The 22,763-nt window shown below is 40.2% G+C and overlaps 1 protein-coding gene across 1 annotated transcript in view; it reads left to right on the top strand.

Moving 5' to 3' along the window:
• slc25a36a (solute carrier family 25 member 36a) overlaps positions 1 to 21,440 on the top strand; it is a 31,260-nt gene extending 9,820 nt beyond the window's left edge. The window contains exons 3-7 of the mRNA XM_066680664.1: positions 3,027 to 3,104; positions 6,939 to 7,039; positions 14,529 to 14,595; positions 15,966 to 16,255; positions 16,516 to 21,440. Coding sequence (XP_066536761.1) covers positions 3,027 to 3,104; positions 6,939 to 7,039; positions 14,529 to 14,595; positions 15,966 to 16,255; positions 16,516 to 16,709 — 730 coding nt within the window. The 3' untranslated portion in view covers positions 16,710 to 21,440. The remainder of the gene's footprint in view (positions 1 to 3,026; positions 3,105 to 6,938; positions 7,040 to 14,528; positions 14,596 to 15,965; positions 16,256 to 16,515) is intronic.
• The last annotated feature ends 1,323 nt before the right edge of the window (positions 21,441 to 22,763 follow it).

Below are 22,763 nucleotides of genomic sequence, written 5' to 3'. Positions count from 1 at the left end.
GAAGCAGGTCTTCAAAAGCAAGCCAGTGATGTATAAACAGGGCTGAATGAGTAGTCATTTTCATATGGACATAGCAATTTGTAAGAGTGTAATTTTAACAGTGTCCTTTATTACTCTGATCATATTTTTAGCCCCCGTATTCCTCTGCCATGGTGCTGGTGCCAGAATCAATCATTTTCATTCATTCATTATCTGTAACCGCTTATCCAGTTCAGGGTTGTGGTGGGTCCAGAGTCTACCTGGAATCATTGGGCGCAAGGCGGGGATACATCCTGGAGGGGGCGCTAGCCCTTCACAGGGCAACACTCACACAGTCATATGTATGGACACTTTTGAGTCGCCAGTCCACATACCAATGTGTGTTTTTGAACCACGGGAGGAAACCGGAGCACCCAGAGGAAACCCACATGAACACGGGGAGAACACAACTCCTCACAGACCCGGAGCAGGACTAGAACCCACAACCTCCAGGTCCCTGGAGCTGTCTGACTGCGACACTACCTGCTGCACCACCGTGCCGCCCTAGTGCCAGAATCTTGAAAGCTAATTTACTTTTAAGTCCTTTTAAATTCTCAGCCAGTAAAATGGTGCCATTCTGGCCCCATAATCATGCTGATCTGCAATGAACCTGTGCTGCAAGTTGATGAAGAGTCTGACCCTTCCGTCAATATGAAATGTTTAAGGATGGGCCGATGTTTGAGTGCTGGTCTGATGTCCATATTTGATATAGTACATGTACATATCTACTGATGGCAATATGAAGGACGATATACACATTTATACAATGCAGAAAGATGGGATAACCCGGAATAACACTATAGACTTTTATATTGTGTATAAAATAGACATTATATATTTTGGTTTTCAACCAAGTGTATGCAAGCTATTATTATTAAACAAGAACATCACCTAGACTACTTCTGACATAAAATAAATGTGTCCGTCAATATTTGTTTGAAATATTATTAAAATGAACACACTGGCCCAAGGGCGGCACGGTGGCGCAGCAGGTAGTGTGTCACACAGCTCCAGGGGCCTGGAGGTTGTGGGTTCAATTCCAGCTCCAGGTGACTGTCTGTGAGGTGTTGGTGTGTTTTCTCTGTGTCCGCATGGGTTTCCTCCGGGTGCTCCGGTTTCTTCCCACAGTCCAAAAACACACGTTGGTGGGTGGATTGGCGACTCAAAAGTGTGTGTGTGTTTCCCTGTGAAGGACTAGCGCCCCCTCCAGGGTTTATTCCTGCCTTGCGCCCAATGATTCCAGGTAGGCTCTGGACCCACCACGACCCTGAACTGGATAAGCGGTTATAGATAATGAATGAATGAACACTGGCCCAAAGTTGATCTTCTTTAAAAAGCAAATTGTGTTGATGCCGATAAAATTATGTTGAATCAATAGTAATATTTTTTCACCTGCTTTTCTGCCAGCGGCAGAAATTTTCACTTATGTTATTGAATGCCCACCTCCAGGTACATAATGTTTGGGCCTTCAGACCAGGAGAAAAGAATGCATATCCTTAAACGTTTCACTAGTTGATGGAAACAGCACCAGGCCAACTATGAGTACCACCAATTTGTTGTTGGAAAACTGGTATTAGTTGTTTAACCTGTGTATATTTAAAATGATGGTGTAGCAATTAGTTGAAGAGGTTTTGCTTACCCATGTCATATTTACTCTGCTACTGCTCAAAGTTTTTAAACTCATCTGTTTGGCCTTGTGCAAATACTTTTGTTTTCAATCACTGTTTAGACCTACTGAATTTTTTTTATTAATATTTTTTTGGTTTTTATCTGGAAAGAGCCATTGCCGTTTTAGGAAACATTTTTTATTTATTTTTTATTTTCTTCTTTTTTTTCAAGGAATGTCCTGGTAGGACCATAGATACCAAGACAGTAGAGCAAATGTCTGATGCCATGGCAACAACACGTCACATCGGGGTTTCCATTATTGAGTCTTGCTGCTAGCTGGCTGGTGTGCGTCATCACATTTCAGCTGTTAATAGAACCATGCTTTCCTTCACTGACCAACAGTGGGGTCCTTTTATTCCCTCAGACTAGACCTAGACTTGATCATGTGGAGATGTTTTGGCTTTCTGTTGACTGGCATCACTCTGGACTGACAATAGAACTTAGAGATGGTACGGATCCACTACCAGGTAGCTGTATTGAAATAATATCAGCAGAAAGTCTGAGGTAATGAACATGAGTGAAATCCATTCTATAGGTCAGTGGAAGTCAGTTTTCGAAGTTGAAGACTCTTAACATACACATTTGACTCGTAGGGCTCATAGTAAACAAACAGATCTATTGACCAGTATTTATATAATTTTTATTATTTATTTTATTTATTAATTTATATATTTTACTTTTTATATATGTTACATTTTTCTGCATCAACTTTTTGTCATGCGGTCCTCACTCTAATGTCCGTCTCACTCTCTCCAATGAACTGGTCACACTGGGTAAATCAATGGGCTTAATATGAAGCTATTGCGGTATTAACTGGATTAGTTGTTCACATTGTCTGTTGTGCAACCAAATGGAAATAATAATGCTCCATAAACATTTTTTATTTATTCTCATTCATTTTTCACAAATCATTCATGGGTCAAGATAAAGTCACCACTCATTCCAGGTCTGGAGCAAGGTCTGCCATTTGATGATGGGTGTTCTGGACTATATACTTTGAATGTGTTTTTCATGTGATTATGTAGTTTTTTTTTGTTTTTTTTTTACATATTTATCCGGTTGTTATTCTAAACAGAGCTGCATTCAAAACTTTAAATTATTTACTCTGTTCTATTTTAGAATGTCCCCAAATTTACTAAGAAGGTAAACTTTTCAGGGCACATTTGTAAATAAAAAGCCAGCATGTTGCTGTGGAGAAAATCTTCCGGACCTCTGTGAAAGGAAACAGTAGAAGACAATACTGTCCGTGTTCCATTACAGCAGCCCATTCAAGTCGTTGAAGGGTTGCCCTAGATGTGTAGCACTGATGCTAATCTCCAGATTCTCTCTGTCTTTCTCAGGTTGATATTAGAGCGAGAAGGTCCGCGTTCACTCTTCCGAGGGTTGGGACCAAACCTGGTGGGAGTGGCTCCATCAAGGTATGTGTACTTTTAACATTAATGATGCCCCAATGTTAAGATATAGTACGTTTGTCCTGGACACAAAAATAACATTCATGTAACTTGGGTTCTCATTACAGTGTCATAGGTGCAGAGTTTGTGTGAGTTTACTCTACAGACTACATTTTTGTCCTCGACTACCTCTCAGGACCTTCATATAGCAATACAATGTTGACTGCTCCATGCACTTATGGTAATAAACCATTGCATAATCTTAAAACATTTGCTTTTGGTATTTAACAAGGATCTCAACAATTTTTGAGAGATTGTACACCTTCCTCCCTACTGTTTAAAACATATAAAACTGACTTTGCCACAGATAAGTTCTTAATTTGCACTCTACTATGACCAAGAACTCTTGCAATTTCATGGGTCCATTACTTTGGAAAGAAACTGATGATAATTATATGATTGTCGGAAGCATTATATAACATCATACTGGTCATATCTCACTTTCTCAATTCTCACTGTAACAGAATGCACCGCCCACCCATATACAGACTACTCCACTGCACAAAGCACAAAATAGCAGAGTCTTTGGCACTAGAACACTGGGACCAAGCTTCTCCTTGGCTTTTGGTCCAGCTCCAGAGAGTGCATTTTTATGGTTAGTGCTTGAAGTATAGTATAGTATTTGAAAGAGTTCCCTTATGTCTTAAATAACAGCAGTGGTCCTGCTAATCCTCCTAGAAAAGCAATGGCAATAGAATGGGGTGTTCTGGAGCAGTCTCTCATGAGCCTATTGTCACCATGCCCATGCCCAAACCCTTGCCGCATTATGCCATGAAGAAGTGAAACTGCATTTTCTGGCTTGATGAAGCACTATTCAATACTTTTGTTATCTTGAATTCATTTATGGCTTAATGCAATCAAATCCTCAGAGATTTTGTATATACAATCGCATGCCCAGAAGATTAGAAACGATTATATCAGGAGATATTCAACAAAGAGGGGCCAGCTCCCTATTAACACATTTGACAATGTATGAGAACCAACTTCTGGTGTATTTGAAGAGCAATGGAATGGAAAGTGCCCCCAGACCTAGATGTCCAGCTAGTGGTCACACTTTGACTTTACTTGAATCCTTGAATTTTTCCTGCTTACTGCTAGTGTTTGTCAGTCATGCCTTATTAGCTTCAGAGACCATTTCTCACCCTCTAGTCTAAGTGCTTTAAGAGTATTAATCATCTTCATGACATTGACAAAGTGTTTCTCAGATTATTCCAGTGAAGTTCACCTATTGATTGAAGATTAGAGTTCTCTGAGTTATTCACAGACCCCATCATCTAAGCTGAAAAGTTCCTGTCCACAACTGAAGAAATGGAAAGACGGCCATAACCGCAGGCAATCTAGACTCTTGAGGAACATATTCCAAAGCTTTCCAGGCGATATAACAATCCACATTTGCCATAAAACTTATCATACTCATATAAAGAGATGGTGAGCTTGACCTTTCAGCAGTTGTGATTCTTCATTTATTCCTTGATTCACCTTCTATAAACACTTTAAACAGATCAGTGTCTGTGTTGGGTCTGGAGCCTACCCAAAATCATTGGCCCTTGGACAGGTATTAAATTAGGCGTTAAACACTCAACCAGTTACTCACAATTGGGGAAACTCTAGCACCTAGAAACCCACATAGACACAGCTAGAACACACAAAACTCCTCACACACTGACAGGAGATGAGGATTGAACCAAGAACCCTGGGCAATGGAGCTGTGTGGCAGTGGCTGTACCTGCAGCACCTAATTCCTAGTGGTTACTCTTGAATCATAATAGTTATTTCAGAAGCTTGTAGACATACAATCCCATACCTTTGGGGTGTGTAGGAGTCCCAGCATCACAGCAATGTTCCAATGTATCGTGTAATACCTTCCCAAAACAGTACAAAAGAAGGCTGCAATAGTGGTGGACAAATTCTCTATTAATGCCCTATAAATCGATTCTCTTTTTGAGAAGGTAGTTTATTTGACTAAAATATTTATCCTCATTCTGTGTTGTAATTAGACATCTGTATGCCCCTGATTTGCTGTGTGACTATCTCCGATTTGTTTACATCTCTGTCCTCAATGCACTGGGGATTCACAGCTGGAGCAGCTGCCTCGTGACCAGCACTTCATTATGTAAAAGCCTCTATCATATCTGTTGGAGAGGGACCAAACCTGGCATAGCCTGGTTAGCAGGCTGCAAGTCTGTGTTCTCAATGTCAGGAATGAGCCCCTGTGCACATTCCTTCTCATTCTATACTGAAGGTCCATAAGTTTATAGACAACTCTGGCTGTTTCAGCCTCTGCAAGTTGCACATGAGCTGAAGGTCATGATGTCTAAGGCCAGTGTCGAACAGTGGAACATCCCTAGAGTGATGGCACTTCAGTCAGTACATTTAAGATCTACTAATCATCCAACATCTATACCTCACCTTGCTTACACTCCAGTAGCATCCATCATATTCTCACAGCAATGTTCAAAAGAGCATTCGTAGAAAAGAAAAGGACTTCAATGTTGCAAAGATTGGACAACCTACCTAAATATACCTTTCATTTCACAAAAAATAGCAATGCACAACTATGACGGTGGTCAGATTTGCTCTGATTTCATCTTTTTTTCCCCCGGTTGCTTAAAATAAATCTTCAGCTGAAATCCGGATCCGGATTGGTAGACACGCGACAGATGTGGAAGCTGGCCTGGGATTGGCCAGGATTGTATGAACAGCACGGATTGGCTGTGTAAGGGGGCAGAGGAGGTGGCTGAGCTTGTGGAAATGTACTGGCTCCCTCAGCCGTGGAATTAAGCATCTAACGGCTGCTCAGGCAGTTGCTGGTTCATCTGCATCTGCATTCAGGAAAGCACAAATAATTAAAAAAATAAAGGTCTGCCCTCTCTCTCTGTGATGGTTACATAAGATTAGAAGGTTACACTTGCAGCACAGGGGCTTAAAGCTGGGGCGGAAATTCTGATTAGGAATAATCCCATTTTGCGTGTGGGCAACTGTGGGCTAAATTGCCTCATACGGAGAATAAATCCAGCACTAGCCTGTGATTCAGTGGAGGCAAGGACATTTCACTAGGCTTTACCCTTATTTACACATTCTGTCAGGCAGATTGCAGAATGGCCTAAAAACGGAATAGTCTGAAATCAGTGGGTGCCTTTTTTGAGTTATTTCAAGCCTTGCTACTGCCATTTGTGCCAACCAACCATCCATTCTGGATTTCAGAATGTTTGTAGACCCCATTTTTGAGTAGCGAATTCTGCAACTTGACTTGTAAATCACAAAAAATATAGATATCCAGCACAAACTAGCCATCTGTAAACCTTCCAAACTACGGTAGAGCTCATAATTGGTGGCCCCAAAAAAAAAATCCATCGAGAGCTGGAAAGGTCATCAAGGATGGGGGGGGGGGGACAAAAAAAAAGAACTACACAACTAATCTGTCTGTACTAATGAACGAGTCATGTTGTGTCCCAAAAAAGCACAAAAATAGCACGCAAATACATAAGTAAACAACATTTTTGGTGACCGTTGTTGTTGTGATTTTCAAAGTCCACAGTTCTGATTATAAATTGTGTTTTGCAACATTGCTGGCTACATTTTGAGGGGAGGTGTGGTAGTGGAAGACGAACCAGGTGCCAGGAGCCAAAAAGTGAGTAGAATAGGTACGATACAGGATAGCTTGACAAACTCGCAACTAATAAGCTTCATTACAGAGGAAACTCTGGACGACTGTGTCCATGAACATGTAACAGAAAACATTTTAATCTCAGCAGGTTTGTGAAACAAGACTTGATTGATAGTCTTGATCTTCTTCCACAGAGCTATCTACTTTGCAGCCTACTCCACATCCAAAGAGAAGCTTAATGCTGTGTTTGAGCCTGACTCCACACAGGTCCACATGGTTTCTGCCGGCCTTGCAGGTAAGGGTCACAGCCACGCCCTCTCATTTTCATGGGTTTTAGATGCATTTGTTATTTTAGATACTAAACATTTTTCATTGGTTTCTTTGGTTGTGTTTCACCTTTGAACTAAAATGGTACTCACCTCTTAGTAGTTACAATACTAAAATTGTATCTTGGGAGATGTTTTTATAACCAGTGTTTGAAAATGGTTCTTGTAAAGTTGCATTGTAAACCTAGCATAGAGTAGATAAATCTGAGTTAGAGATCAGATAGATTTTTTCCTGGTTTTTAAGTCAACATCATCTTGTACAAATGGGGAATGGTTAGCTCATGGCAAATGGCTCGTGTTTTGCAGGACGTTTGTTAGCATCTAGCCCGAAAGCACAATTAAAGACTTTCAGGATCATCTTAATATTGTAACTGTGGGATCCATTTACAACACATTGCCAGTGTATGTTGCACTTACAAAGCTAAATATGCAGTAACAGTAGTTCTAGCTTCATTACAATGGGTTTATAAGCACAACGGGAGTAGACGTAGTAATTGACTAACTTATCCAATAAATCCCACCTGCCCGTGGACAGGTTTAGGGTCAAACTATACTCCCTCTGATCCCAAAAATGGAACATCACATTATTGCTGTTTATGAACATGCAGTGATGGACAGGATTGGACAGAAATCAATCACACTGGCCATTATTCAACAAAGCTAACAACTTATGTCTGGTAGATGCAAACAAATCAGCCATAACATCACAATGACCCACTTGTTTCTAAACTTTTTGTCCAATTTATTAGCTCCACTTGTAGGCCCACTTCTAGTTCTTATGGTTTTACAGTTACCGTCTGTTGCTCTGTGTATTTTGTTAGCCCTCTTTCACAATGTTCTTCAAAAGTCAGGACCCCTGCAGACAGAGCCCTCAGAGAGCAGGTATAATTTACGCTAGTATGAGTGGAGCAGGCAGCAGTGTTGCTAGAGTTTTAAACATTTGCCCACTCACTGCAGATGTAAAGTCAGAGACAGTAACTCATCTGTTGCTGCACAGTTTGTACTGATCATCCTCTAGTCCTTCTTTGGAGGACACAAGAAGCTGCCCTCAGGTTGGTGGACTGTTCTCAGTCCAGCAATGACACTGAGGGCACACAGGGCATAGGTTGGACTACATTCTGTAATTAAGGAACTACAAAGGGCAGCTGTATGATCGGTGGAGATAACACAATGGACAGTGAATGTAGAAGCAAGGTGGCTGCTTGTGCATGTGTTTCCTTGCACAATAGTGCCAAAATAATATTTGGTTTGTACTTCATATGCTACTTTGAAAAATAATGGTCAGTGTATACATTCATATACAAACAAGGCAAGCCATGTTTACTGACTGATTTAGCTGCAGTCTATCGCTATCGGCGAACCAAAACTGACAAGAAAAATGAACACAAGCAGGTCCTCAAAGTCTGGATTGTGCTTTCCTTTCCCATTTTTTTTTTTGTTTGTTTTGTTTTCTTCTTCTACCTTTTGAGGGCTGGAGGACATAAATCATTACATACCAGTGTGCTACTAAACAGTCTGGCTTCACACGCTGTCTGTGCTGTGTGTAGTAGTGGCCACTAGCAGGGCGCTACGCTAACATATAGGGCGCCATGCGCGGTGGGCAGCGGTCCTCGCGAGTGACACGGGCGGAATCGGGACGCCTCAGGTAGTCGCATCTCATCTTACTGGTATGATTACGATTCTCCTAATGATAAATGATGATGGTTTTATTATTGATGTAGCTACTCTAGCTAGCTTGCAGCCTTTTTTTCTTTTTAACCTCCTTGTACTTGCACAGTCTTGAGGCTTGGCCCCAACCAGCCTGTAACCCATGGTAAGGTAACTTGCAAAAGCTCATGCACTTTTTCTTTCTCTGTATACAATCAGCAATTGCAAATGCTAACCTTGTCATTATATAGTCAGAATTGTAAATAAGCTATATGCACTTGTAAATAAAACAGTTCAAACATTAAACTTAAGCATTAGACTTAAAAGTAAGGACAACAAAGGTGAGCGGTAATAGTCCAAAAGGTGGCCATTTGTAAGATATACCTGCACAAACCAAAATATTGTCCCTCTAGGTTGGTCCCACTAGCTCCTGTCAAATTCACATCCACTTGAATGTCTGGACCTGGCCCAGCAAAACATTGCCTAGAGCAACTTCCTACAGTGCATTCTGGTCCATCACTTCCCACAGAAAATCAACTGCACAAGTACATGACCATCCATATTATCTAAAAGAAAACAGGACTCCAGGACCAGACCAGTTTCTTCCATTATTCCAAGGTCCATCTTTGATCCTTGTAGGCCCATTTGTGTGATTTACCGTCAGAATGTGTGCTCTGACCTTTTTGCAGCCACATAGCCTTCTACATAACGGGATGCTGAGGAATGTTTTGCGCCTGTTTCTATCATTTTTGTGAGAAGGGTTAAAATAGGTTTGTCTTGCCTTGAACCTCCAGTCAGTAGCTACTCAGAATCGCTTTCCAGGGCCCTCAGATTAACCTTAACATTTAGGATCAAGTTGTCTGTCCACACTTATTGGAGTCAGGCTTTGTCTTTTCCAGACGAGATGTATCTATTTCTCTACCATCAAACCTTGACAATTATCCATGTTTGGAGATAATTAGCATTAATTGCTTCATCTGAAAAGAGTCTTAACAGTTTAGTTCAACTGTGTATATTTTTAAACCCTTAAACCAGTAATAGAATAAGATTCGATTTATAACTGCACTCCCCATCATAGTTGAAGAACATGTAAAAGCTACAGATCCGATCTCAAGCTACGGACTGTGTGTGTAAATGTATACCGTGTTTCCTGTGGAAATATAGGCCACTCTCTCTTCTCACAGGGCCACTGGGTATGTTACATTGGCCTACTTTCTACAGCAGGCATTGTGGTGGCACCAGTATTGAACAATGTAGTTTGTTTAGCTTGAAAAGATTAGCCATATAGTACTTTCCTATAGAGGTGGGCTCTATGGCGAAAATATCATAATACTTTAAGACTTCACGACTGTTCTCCCCACCCCTACATCTCCAAACAGCTTGTGGGTTCTTGCTTGTAAATAATAATAATAATAAAAAATGCTGGAATGAATTGGGATACCCATTTGTTCACATAACCTCACATAGCCCTTGAGGGTGCACAAAATCCTACTGAAGAAGACTAGTAATAATTCTGTAAGGATATATGCAATACTTGAGGAAAATCACTGCAAGGTCTAATTCTGACCCTTCTATGCTCATTGTGGGTAATAGGCAATATGGATGAGCACAGGTCCTCCAACTCTTCTGTAGATACACAGCCCCATCCACAGTATGGGGCACTGAGGGTGTGTTGTGACCATCATGGCTTTCTGCCCTTATCAGGGTCTCTCGCAGTGCTTTACAGTTAGGGCATCTGCCTTGACAACGAAGGGTTGCCGCCTTGACATCGTTGTCCACCCCCACTATTCGTTTCATGCAATTTGTTCACTTTCTTGTCAATCTTCCAATGTGTTTGGCTTTCTGCTATGTCCAGTGACAGTCCAGTGTTTAAGGCAAGCTGTGTGTCATCTCTGGGTTTCCCCATGGCTGTGTGTACATGAAGTCAGAGCATGTGCAGCCTATGCTTGTAAGCAATGTTTTGAATTATTGATTTGAATTTGCGCTCGATTCGTGAACTAATTCACTCAGTGAGTCGACTCTACACCCTCCCCTAATTCTTCAGTTGCACAATTAATTCATGTCAGTTTGCCTAGTCCCACTCTTTCAGTTTTATTAGGCTTGCTGGTGTACTTTTAAAGTTTCCTGATAAAGGGAACAGCCAGTTCCACAGAAATCTCTCAAAGTGTAATATGCCTTCACACACTGCCTGGGCTCCAGCCAGCATTCATTAGTCCTACATTAAATGTTCATAATCAACTGCTCTAACAGAGTTGTTGTTTTTTTCCCCTCTGAGGTGAGAGACATTAATACGGAAGTCTTTCTCCATTCTCCATCTTCACTACAGAACGGAAGATAGTTATATATCAGCAGTAGTGTTTTGGTGTTGTAATTGCAGATTGATGCAGACACACAATTTCACAAGTCTAAACGCTGACTCTGCGTGCTGTAGGCTCTAAGTTGATTCAATGCCGAAGCATAAATAAGCCTTAGCCGTGGATCCGCTCCTTCAAGAGAAGAAAGTTTAGATATCTGTCTACAAATGGTTGGTGGGAAACAGCATTCTGACCACACACATTCTATCCAGTGAATTGTTGACATGATTGACAAGGTTAGCATTTGTATTCTCTTACATGCACTGCTTGACCTTCTTTTTTTTATTGTTGTTTATGTAGACTTTGTCCTCAGTTTAATTTTGATGATTACCTTTTATCACCAACTTATGGTTAACCCATTATGATAAGAATGGCAGCGCTAATGGTGTTGCTGTTCAGTAGAACCAGCAAGACTATTAGTGTACCCATTTTGACCTCTTGTATTCCAGACATAGTTACAAGCACTGGTTTAATTATGTCCTTTAAATCTCAAGAGACAAAGCATCTGCCTTTTTCTCCCTCTATCTCTCTCTCTCTCTCTCTCTCTCTCTCTCTCTCTCTCTCTCTCTAAAATGGAATGGGAACAAAAGTGAAAAGCACAAGTTGTTGAACAGTTTGTGTTGAAGGGGTATAACATACATGATTTTTGTGGGTGGGACATTTAAGTATGGGCTTGTGGGCGGGGGTGGTGGGTGTTACTTGGGTTAGGGGTGGTGGGTGTTACTTGGTGGGTGGGTTTTTTAAGTGCTCCACCCCCTCCTGTGCCTGCCATGGCACAGAGGTGTGCGTGGACTGCTGCTGCTGCTGCTTGTGATTGTGGTACAGAAAAGCCTGTGTCTATTTTAGGCCTGTACTGTAGCTTTGCACCCTGCGAGAGGGTCTGTGAGCCAGCCTGCTCCGCCCCCCCATATCTGCAGGCTTCGTCCTGCAGCTGTGAGGAGGAGCTATGCCCCTCCCCTGTGAGTACTCGCCAAGAGACACACTATCTATCTCTCTGTCTATCTCTCTCTGTCTCTCACTCTTGCTCTTGTACCAATCATCCTCCTTCACCCAGTTGCCCTAGGCTTCTTACCCTGTCTAGAGCCCCCACCCCCCACCCCCACTGTAGGTCAGTAGACCTCCTTTTTTGGATTTGATAGATCTAAGAAAATTTTTCACTACATTGTATAGTACTCTACAGCAATTTATAATATAATGTGTACTATATACTGTATATATGAGTATTTGAACATTCATCCGTAACAGTTATCTGTCCCTTTTCATTCACTTAAAAAGGGGGGAATTCTAGCCAGCTTCCAGAGAAAGTGCAAAACCTTAGCCTTCAGTTTTGCCATAGATAGTACTTAATGGCATATAACTTTATCCAGAACGTTTAGCACATTGAACTGAAAATGCTAATAGTTAACCAACAACTTACCCCTAGTGCATATGCGATGATACACAACCTAACAAACAAACCTAACTTGCTCAGATGTTTAAGTTGCACATACGCAGTCATACACTGAGTTGCCAGGTTATAAGGTACACCACCTATTTGCAGATCATGCATCCTTTGACCTTCAGAAAAATATGATTTCCCCTTTGTCTTCTATGGGCAAGTGCTATCTAACAAGATGCCTAGGTACAACCATGAGACATTTAGGGCTGTAACTGTGGATTGGTATGTAGGCTTATTAGGATGGGAACAAGCAGCATGACATTTTGAAACAAGCCCAATGCCATTTTGATGACAGAACTCCAGGAATGTGGCATCCGTGCTCTCATCAACCTTTTCCAATGGACAACAAGTCTGGACATCCTATAAGAAGGCCATGTGGATAAGTGTTGCAAGTGCAGAGAACCCATCAATTGCAGTCTCTTAGACAAAATCAGTTCTGGTACAATAGAGTTCATTAATTTATGTAGCCACTTCTAATCATTTAATTCTGATCAGAGTCCAGTCTACCGTACCTGGAGGAAACCCATGCAGACAAAGGGAAACCACACAAAACTCCACGCGGAGTCTCAATGTCAAGTCTGTTGATGTTTTTGGTCCGACCAACCTAATTCAACTCCTTTACTAACTGAAACTTTTATTGGCTGATATTGAGAAGGCAAACCAGCACGCATGATCCATCTTATATTGGGACCGAAGAGCCCTTCTCTCTAGAGGTTTAGGATTAATGTAGCCCACATTTCAAGCCACTGAATCCATGAAAACTCTATATGTTCTTGGAATTGTTCAAGGCCAGTCACAGATAAGACTATATTGTGGAATTGTTCATCATTGTATGGCTAAACGCCAACCATGAATAAAGAGCATGGTCAGCAACAAATTAATTTGTAGATTATACCCAGAATCTTAATTCGTCAGTTGAAACCACACAGGAAGACACACATTTGATGGTCCTTTTTCATCTGACAACACTGACAAACACATAGTTATGTGCTGTTGTAGTTCATCACATTTAGGGTTATCCAGTTATTCCGATTTCACCTTCTGCCAAGCTTGCATATTCTGAGCCATTTGCTGTTGAAAAAAATATTGCCCATCCCAAACATATGAAAACTATGATGCCAAAAATGTTAGGCTGTTTGACATTTACCCCACACCACGATCACATTATTTATAGGTTTGTTGGAATGTATACGTTAGCATGAAGATAGGTGTGTACTTCATAACCTGACAACTCAGTGTTTGGTCTAACTCTATACATGCCCACCTTGCAGACACATATTTAATACATCAGCCTGAGCAGTGTCAGGGTTTGCTACTAATACGTCAACCCTAAACATCATATAAGTCATATGACATTTTTGTTGGAGTGCCACTAATGATCCGCAGCTCCAGAACATAGTCATTGCCTTTTTACATGTTATGCAAATCGTTATAAATTATTGTAGTTAAAACCATGCAAAATATTCTAGTCCTTTCGCTAAACCGTTACAAGGGAATATTCTATGTAATGAAACAGGACTAGAAGAATACATACCTTAATTTAGCTAAATTTGGTTATCCTTTTTATTGCTTTAGTTAACAAGACCTTATTTGCTTTTGTGGTCAGCTACTCTAAGATGTGTTTGTGGCTTAAAAATTAGATGTTTCCTAACATCCATAGTTTTATGTAAGCCTGTGTTGAAGGGCAAGAACTCAATCTGACAATCCTGCCATGTTCCTGCCAACAATACTGAATAAATCCCCACTGATATGGGTCCATAATGACATTCATTCCAGTATGTCTGATAAGGATAAGAATTGACCTTACACTTGAAAAGCCCAAACACACAGGTCATAAACACGTCTTACAGAAGTCCACAGTGCTTCTCTGGAGTGTGAAATGACTATAGGCCAGTTTGTCTGTGTATTTGCTCTTTGATTTTAAGGTGTAGATCTCTACTCAGTACCTTTACCTATGCTGAGTAACTGTGGCTTGACCATGTCACTTTCTTGTCTGACCCTGCCATTGCTTTTTCCCAGGGTTCACTGCGATCACGGCCACCAATCCTATCTGGCTCATAAAGACCCGACTGCAGCTGGATGCCAGGTAAGCAGCACTGTTAATCCGGTTGTATTTATAGGGCTCTTGCTCAAGCTCATGATGTTGGGAGACTAGGCAGTGTGCCTTTACCTTTCACCCAGAGACGATAAGGTTGCAGTGGCTCAAATCGTGTTGTCATGTATTTTGGAGAGGTGGTGTCAGCTGTTTTGATAGTTGTTTATTAAGTTTCCAGTTGACCACTTCCTCTGCTGACAAGTTTGGTGAGCTTAAACTCTAGTATGTATACAAACCTAACTAACAAACTAACTTTCTAGAATTGCATCACATAATTTGGCAAGCTGTGAGGTGCAGTGCTAGGCGATATGGCCAGAAATGTTATCACATAGTATAGTAATATTTCAATCCCTATATAGATCAATGAAGGAAAAAAAAAAACTAAATCCTAACAGAATAATTTTGCCATTAAAAATGTAATCTGTAATCTGTTTCCTGATGTCATGAAATCATTGGTTGGGTATTAGCTTCTCAAGCATTTAAAGAGGTAGAAAATTTAACAAGAAAAGTTAAAGATAATAAATAAATAAATAAATAAATAAATAAACACCCCAAATACAAAGTTCTGCACTCGTATTGCACTTAACCCATTAGAAGGCTTGTAACAGTGGAAAAACTTGAATGCTTGTTGCAAAAAACATTTAGAATGTTTTTTTTTTTTTGCGAAGAGAAGCAGCCTGATCTGTGGCATCAAATAATAAAAAAAAACAACTTCCAGCAAGGGGGGAGGTTTGGGGGAAGGGGTTTGACACCTTGCAAACTGGTAAACTATACTGTCACAAATGGGTAAAATACTTGGAGTTAAAGAATGTACAAAACAAATAAAACACAGAATGGGAGACTATAACATTTAATTTGTATATTTAAACTCATATTTTAAGCAATTGAATTAACTATTCAGTCTTGTTTACGTACTGACGTTCATACTATCTCATATATTCATGTACCATTATTGCATGGCAGTGCTAATGGAGAATAGAAAAGCACATTTATTGAACTCTACTGCCCAATGTTTATCACGTTTATACTGTGGTGTCAATCCATCCTACCTGCTAGAGTAGTCAATTAACTATAGTGCAGTAACCACAACCAATCTAGCTTTCCACCATCCTACTACATTCAAGATGCAACAAGTTGCAAGAGCCAACATTAGTAGGTTTTCCTAGCCTTAGACTTGGGAAAACATCATTCTAGACACACTTGATTGCCAAACAATTGGAATATTCTGGAATAGTTTTTATTGGTAAAACAAGATGTTACTAAAGTTGTGTTTTTTGAAGAAATACCTCAATATACTTTATTAACCAGAATTTTAAGGGAAAGCATGTGACATATCCTCTATGTTTCCATTTGACTTTTAGAAATCGTGGCGAGAGGCGTATGAGTGCATTTGAGTGTGTGCGGAGGGTCTATCAGGCAGATGGACTGAGGGGCTTTTATAGGGGCATGTCTGCCTCCTACGCAGGCATCTCAGAGACTGTCATCCACTTTGTCATCTACGAAAGCATCAAACGCAAGCTCCTGGAGTCCAAAGCAAACGCTAATATGGACGATGAGGACGAAGCCGTCAAGGATGCCTCGGACTTTGTTGGAATGATGCTGGCTGCCGCCACGTCCAAGACCTGTGCTACTTCCATTGCGTATCCGCACGGTAATTCATTTTTACAGGTTTGCTGTATTCTCCCTGTGTCTGTGCGAGTTTCCTCAAGGTACCTCCCACAGTTCAAAAAGACACATGGGTAGGGGCATTGGCAGTATGAATATGCCCACAGTTGTGTGCTTGCGAGATTTCGCCCTGTCCTGTGTATTTGTTCCTGCCTTAATGGGTTACAGAAGATGTATGTATGTACAGTCTGGAATTGCATGCCATTCCAGCTTGGCAACTAACCGTCTCTGGCTAATCTTTTGCAGAGGTGATCCGTACCAGGCTACGAGAAGAAGGCAGCAAGTACCGCTCGTTCTTCCAGACCCTCAGCATGGTGTTCCGAGAAGAGGGCTACAGGGCACTGTACCGCGGCCTGACCACTCACCTGGTCAGACAGATCCCCAACACTGCTATCATGATGTGCACCTATGAGCTGGTGGTCTACCTGCTCAATGGTTAACTATGGTCATGCAAAGGTGGGAGTATCAGGAGGAGAGAAAGGAGAGGTAGAGATAGATGGAGAAAGGGCACGACAGAAAGAGATTGTCCCGTTGTGAGACCAAAAGAAGCAGAGAGAAACAGGAATAGCACTGTTTGCCCAAAGCCTCCAGTAAGGCGCTGTTGGCACAGAAAGAGATGGCAAGGGATAGGTAAAGGAGGGTGCTGGTTTTGAACCTGAGATTGTTGAAACTGAGCAATTGAGAGTCAGGTCTGTCTGTTTCTCTTCTCAAACTTTAATGTGAAGAAGTCCTTTTGGTAAAGGACTATCCAGGGGGGAATGCTTGAGAAAAATACTAGGATATCAAAAGATATCTATTAGGAACTCAACTGATTTCATTAACAATGCAAGACGTTCTTTATTTTCCTGCTGCTAGCAGTTGGTTTTCCAGTTTCTCAGAAAAAAAGAAATTGTTTTGATTTGTTTCCTAATTTGCTAGCGTCTCAGATGAGAACTGCAGTATGTCTCAATGTCTATCTGAGGCTGCGGCATCATCACAAGCAAAGGCATCTCTCAAGCTTCTCAGATATGATTTCAAACATTCCCCTCTAGAGGGCCGGGCCCCGCACTGATGCCAGATGGCTCTCCACGCACAGAAATAAAGTCCATTTTTGCTGGAGTTTCGTTCATTTATGGTCAAAATGATCTGATCTATGTTCCTTCACGTACTTCAAACTGAAGTGTCTTTTTTTTATGTTTTTTGTTTGGTTTTTTTTTTCTTCCCCATTTTGTTTTAATCTTGAAGCATACTTCTCATACAAATGTTTGTAATGAGCAAACCTGTTTCATTAATATATCAATCTAGTAGCTCCCACATGACCGTAGATAGCAGGAGACACTGTGACATGTGAGTGACCCGTGTCACATGTGGGAATGCCACTGATACAGCAGGAAACATGTGGCATATAGGAGGTCTTGCAATCCAGATCCTGAAATCAGTTTCCGGTCTTGGATTTTGTGTATTAGTTGCCGTCAATTTGCAACTCGTGACTGGTGCACAGAATATTACAGCTCATCGTAAACATTATATGCCGAACATTTATGTATTTTTGAGAATTTGTAACTAATTCAAATTAATTGTGGTTGGTCCTGCCCCTAGGGTTACTTTATAAAACCTAATATTAAGAGAAATTTAACATTTAACATTTCTGTCTTGATCTAAAACTATTTATTCATTCATTCATTCATTCATTCATTATTTGTAACTGCTGATCCAGTTCAGGGTCGTGGTGGGTCCAGAGCCTACCTGGAATCATTGGGCGCAAGGCAGAAATACACCCTGGAGGGGGCGCCAGTCCTTCATAGGACACACACGTATGTTCACTCACACCTACAGACACTTTTTGAGTCGCCAATCCACCTACCAGTGTGTTTTTGAACTGTGAGTGGAAACCCAGAGGAAACGCATGAGGTCCCTGGAGCTTTGTGACTGTGACACCACCTGCTGCGCCACCGTGCCACCCTAAAACTGTTGAAATATTGAATGTAAATACAAAAAAGAAACCATTGATTATCTGTTTTTTTTTTTAGACCGTAAAACCATCTTTCAAAATGAACAAATCTGTCAGACTTTAGTAGGTATGACATTAAATGGCCAGTCAGTTACATCAACAATCCACGGCCGGAAACTAAACTCAATGTTTTTTTATATATATACTCCGTCTCCAAGTCCTAATCAATTAGATCAGCGGTAGTCATGAACATGTAGTGGCAGTCCATAAACAGAAGACGTGAGCAGTTGTATCCTGGTGGGTACTACCCAAACATTGATTTCTGCACACTTTGCGGCCTTTCCAGGCTCATGCACCATTTTGTTTGTGTTTGTTTTTGTACTATAAAGCATAGTATTTACTGTATAGGCAAGACGGTGTTTTGCTCACAAATTTCCCTTTTGAGGCTATTGTACAGATCAATGTACTAAAGTTCTAGTGAAGGACGTCCCTGTATGTGTGTGTATATAGTATGTAAATGTATGTATGCATATCGAAATATTCAGTGTTCATAACATAGGTTCTCTGATTATGCAGTTGGTTACAGAAATCTGTTTGGAATGTTCCATATCAGATCTATGAATCTATTTTGTTCAAAGTCTAGGAGACTTTATTTTTGCTCCATTGTCTGATATACTGGCCTTGGACTCTTCAGAGAGAGTCTCAAATTCTTACTTTTTTTTTGTTTGTTTTGTTTTGTTTTAAACTGTGAAACGTCATTAGCCTGTCTTCTATGTTTACACGTCGCTCATCCATATCTCATCCTCGTCATAAGAAGTCCATGTTAGTTTCTAGCAAGGTGTTCAGCTGTGGAAGTGATTGTAAAGGAATACTCTAGTGTTTTCAGCCATATTGCGGTCACACAACTGTAGGATACAATTAGTAACTGACAACAGTTTTGATAAACCTAATTCTCCTGTCCATAGTTTCATATCTCAGATGCTTGGTCAAGGAACTCTGCAACTGCTTGAAGTGGGAATCCACCAGTTTTCAATACATTTTGGCTTATAATAGACAAAATGTAATTAAAATTTACCTAATCAAATTTCATTACAGTGGTGGTGATAGGGACCATTAGTCTCTGTGTGCCAGAATGGCCATTTTAATTCGTCTCCTGCCTTTTAATATTTACTGTTGACAATTTTAAGATGGGGTGCATCCCAGTTGTGTACTACACACTAATACTGTAAAATATATATATATATATATATATATATACTAATCTTAATAGCATGATTTGGCCAGTTAATAAACAAAATATTAAGATATTACTCCATTTTGTACTAACAACATGGTGAAGCATTGCTATGGTAACATGCATATGTTTATTCATTTTAGTTTTTTTACCTAAAACTAGAATATAGAAAAACAAACTAATGCTAACGTGAGTAACAGACTGCTTTCACAGTTGGCTTTGACACTCGTCTTCATTACATACTACATCCTCAAAAACTACAATTAGAATTAAGTATGTGACTGGGATGTGCCCATATTTTTCTTTGTATTAAATGAAATAAATTGGAAAAACCAAACAAGTCTTGACCAAAACATCCTAACACTGTATTACAACTCAGGCAATATATTCATAACCAGTGATGTAGATTTAAGAGGCAATAAACACTTCAAATGTCTGGTGTCTTTTGCCACCATGGTGTAGACACTGTTCCTTCAAAAAAAAAAAAAAAAAAAAAAAACACTGAATGACCGTTCACAACCTCTCTTTTACAGTATGAAGACATTTCAAAATATAGGTAGGGTTTGGTTTTGCCAGGATGTTTTCACTTTCTTTTCTAAGAAATAATGTCGCAATTATGGTTATGGCAGTTGTGGCAGTGAGATTTTTCCAAATCACTTCCTGTCACTAGTATCCTCCTCCCAAATGGGTTAAGTTCCAGAAAAACAATGGAATATTCTTTTATCTTCCAAACGCTTGGGAATTTCAGTCTTGTTCTCAGTCTATAATGAAGGTCCTGAACTGCTCAGCTCATTTCAGTTGTGTCCTCCTCCAAGTGTGTTGAGTTCTAGACAATTATTCCTTCAGCTTCAGAACTCTTGGAAACTTCAGTCTAGATTGCAGTCTGTAATGAAGAAGCAGAACTGTGTAGCTCATCTCAACTTTGTCACATTTCAACCCGCCCGAGTAACATGTCCTTGTCCATATCATCAATATGCAACACTGAAGTGTATATAACCTTGGATAACTAGGTCTCGGGTCACTTTTGGAACTTCAATTTGCTATCCACCAAAAACCAGTGTTGATTTCTAATTAGATTTTTTCTTGTCAGTATTATCCAGTGCCATGGGTGTAGAACAACACAGGCAGGTGCAGAGAGTGTAACTGAGCCATCTCACCATGCTCCTTTGCTGCTAAACAGGTCGTGGAGTACTCGCACCTTGCAAACAACACTCATGGCATTAGATTGGGTTAAGAGTAATGCTGCATGTTAGTGTTGCTTGATGTTAACGTACACTACATGCTAGAGCTGTTTGTGTGATACTTTGCTGTAGGTCAGGGTTCATAAGGCTACTTAACAATCAGAGATCTTGTAAGGGTTGTGTAGTCTTACAAACACTTCCCTAAAGTAAAGAGCTCCCTGTTTTTTAAAAGGAACTCTCATGCGCTTATTGGTGTAATAGCTAATTTATACTATGAAAAGACTAATAAGTATATTATTACATATTAACAATTAACATTTTACATTGGAAAAATAAAGCTTCTGAACATACATTGTGCTTGAGATTACCAGCTGATAAAAACACATCCAGCTGAAAAACAAAGGCATTGCAAAGGAACTTATACTGGCATTTTACACAATACATCACCTTGAAGTCTCTTGCCACTCACTGTTTTCTAGGAGAGTTACAGTGGGGTTTACTGACAGGTTTTTAACAGACATAACATCTAAAATATTTGGTGACTATAGAACGTACCCACATCTGTGTTTGATGTCTGCATCTTATATTTTCCGATGAAAATTGGTACTAGTTTAGTTTTCATAGTGGAAACTTCATGGAGTATAACTGGGCCAACACTACAGACGAATCACAAATCTGCACCTGTAATGTCTTTTGATTTTGTTCTTTTTTTATTATTATTTTTGGTTTGTTTTTATGGTAAAGATGTGGCCTATTCTTTGCTGGCTATGTTATATCATACCTCTTTTTGTACAAAAAAGACTAAATAAACATGACTGCAAACCCTGTGATGGCTGTATCCAGTGTGATGTTTATAAGAAATGTTAAGACTATTTATGAAATGACTGTTCCATCCATGACATCCATTCTCACCTTGTCACTATGTGACATGTACATAGTCTTTATAACTTCCTTTATAGAAATCCATTCATTCATACAAATTCTATAACCACTTATCCTGATCATGAGTCCAGAGCTGACCTGGAATCATTGGGTGTAATGCAGGAACACAACCTGGAGAGGGCAGCAGTCCATCACAGTGCAACCCCCCGACACTCACACACACACACACACACACACAGTTTAACATACTGCCACCTGTGGACATATTAACACACCCCGAATAAATGTAGCCTGTGTCCATTTTCAAAAATTGCACATCTACAGTGACATAGCCTTCCCACTAGGGGACAATCTTAGCAACATCACTGGGTGGTTATTACCAGGCACTAAGTTTTTATGAAGAGACTTTAGAACCACAATTATCTGTGGCCTACACACCTTCGTCAGGGTGCAATGAAATCCAGGTAACTAAGTTTCTGCACTGACCCTCCATTTTGCGTCCTTTTTTTTTTTTTTTAAACCCCTTAGTGTCACTGCTGGACTGGGAATAGTTCACCAACCAAAAATATCCAGGCAGCTGTGTCCTGGGGGCAGCACTTTTGCCCACTGTTGAAGGACTAGAGGATGACCAATGCATTGATGACCTACTGCAGCTCTGACTTTACATCTACAAGGTGGACCAGCCAGGCATGTCTAATATGGACCAGTGGACAGTGAGTAGACTCCACCCATACCAGCGCAACACACACTAATGCTCTGTGTAAAAATGGACAATGAATGTAGAAACAATTTTAATGAAATTTGTTTTTGTTTATTTGGCTTCTTTATAAATTATTATTATATAAAGATGTACAGATTAATTCATTCTCATATATGTCCAAGCATACTGACTACATTTGATCTAAAGTAAAATTCAAAATTAGCTGACGCCAGATTAGCATTCTCAGATATTAGCATAAATAATAGCACACTTCACTGAACTTCTGTCAAACCACCGGTAAATCAGGCATTTGTTAATGGGTACTTTCTGGAGTGCTCATGGTATGGATGCTTAAAATGACTTCTTCAATTTATCATCATCCTGTACTGTGGGCTTATATTGAAAAATGAGCCTTATATGCTTTGTTATATTTCAGGCATCATATACACATCTTTCCTGCGCTCCCTGCTTCCATTATCTTTGCATTAGCTGAAAGTACATGCTGTTTCTTACAGTGTAATCTATCACTGGAGTCCTTCTCTGCCACTGATGGATGATGTGGTAAGG

Source organism: Hoplias malabaricus, chromosome 9, assembly GCF_029633855.1.
Source record: "Hoplias malabaricus isolate fHopMal1 chromosome 9, fHopMal1.hap1, whole genome shotgun sequence".
In the NCBI taxonomy this organism is placed as follows: Eukaryota; Metazoa; Chordata; class Actinopteri; order Characiformes; family Erythrinidae; genus Hoplias; species Hoplias malabaricus.
The sequence above is the reverse complement of the archived record's forward strand: the minus strand, read 5'-3'. Positions and strand labels throughout refer to the sequence as shown.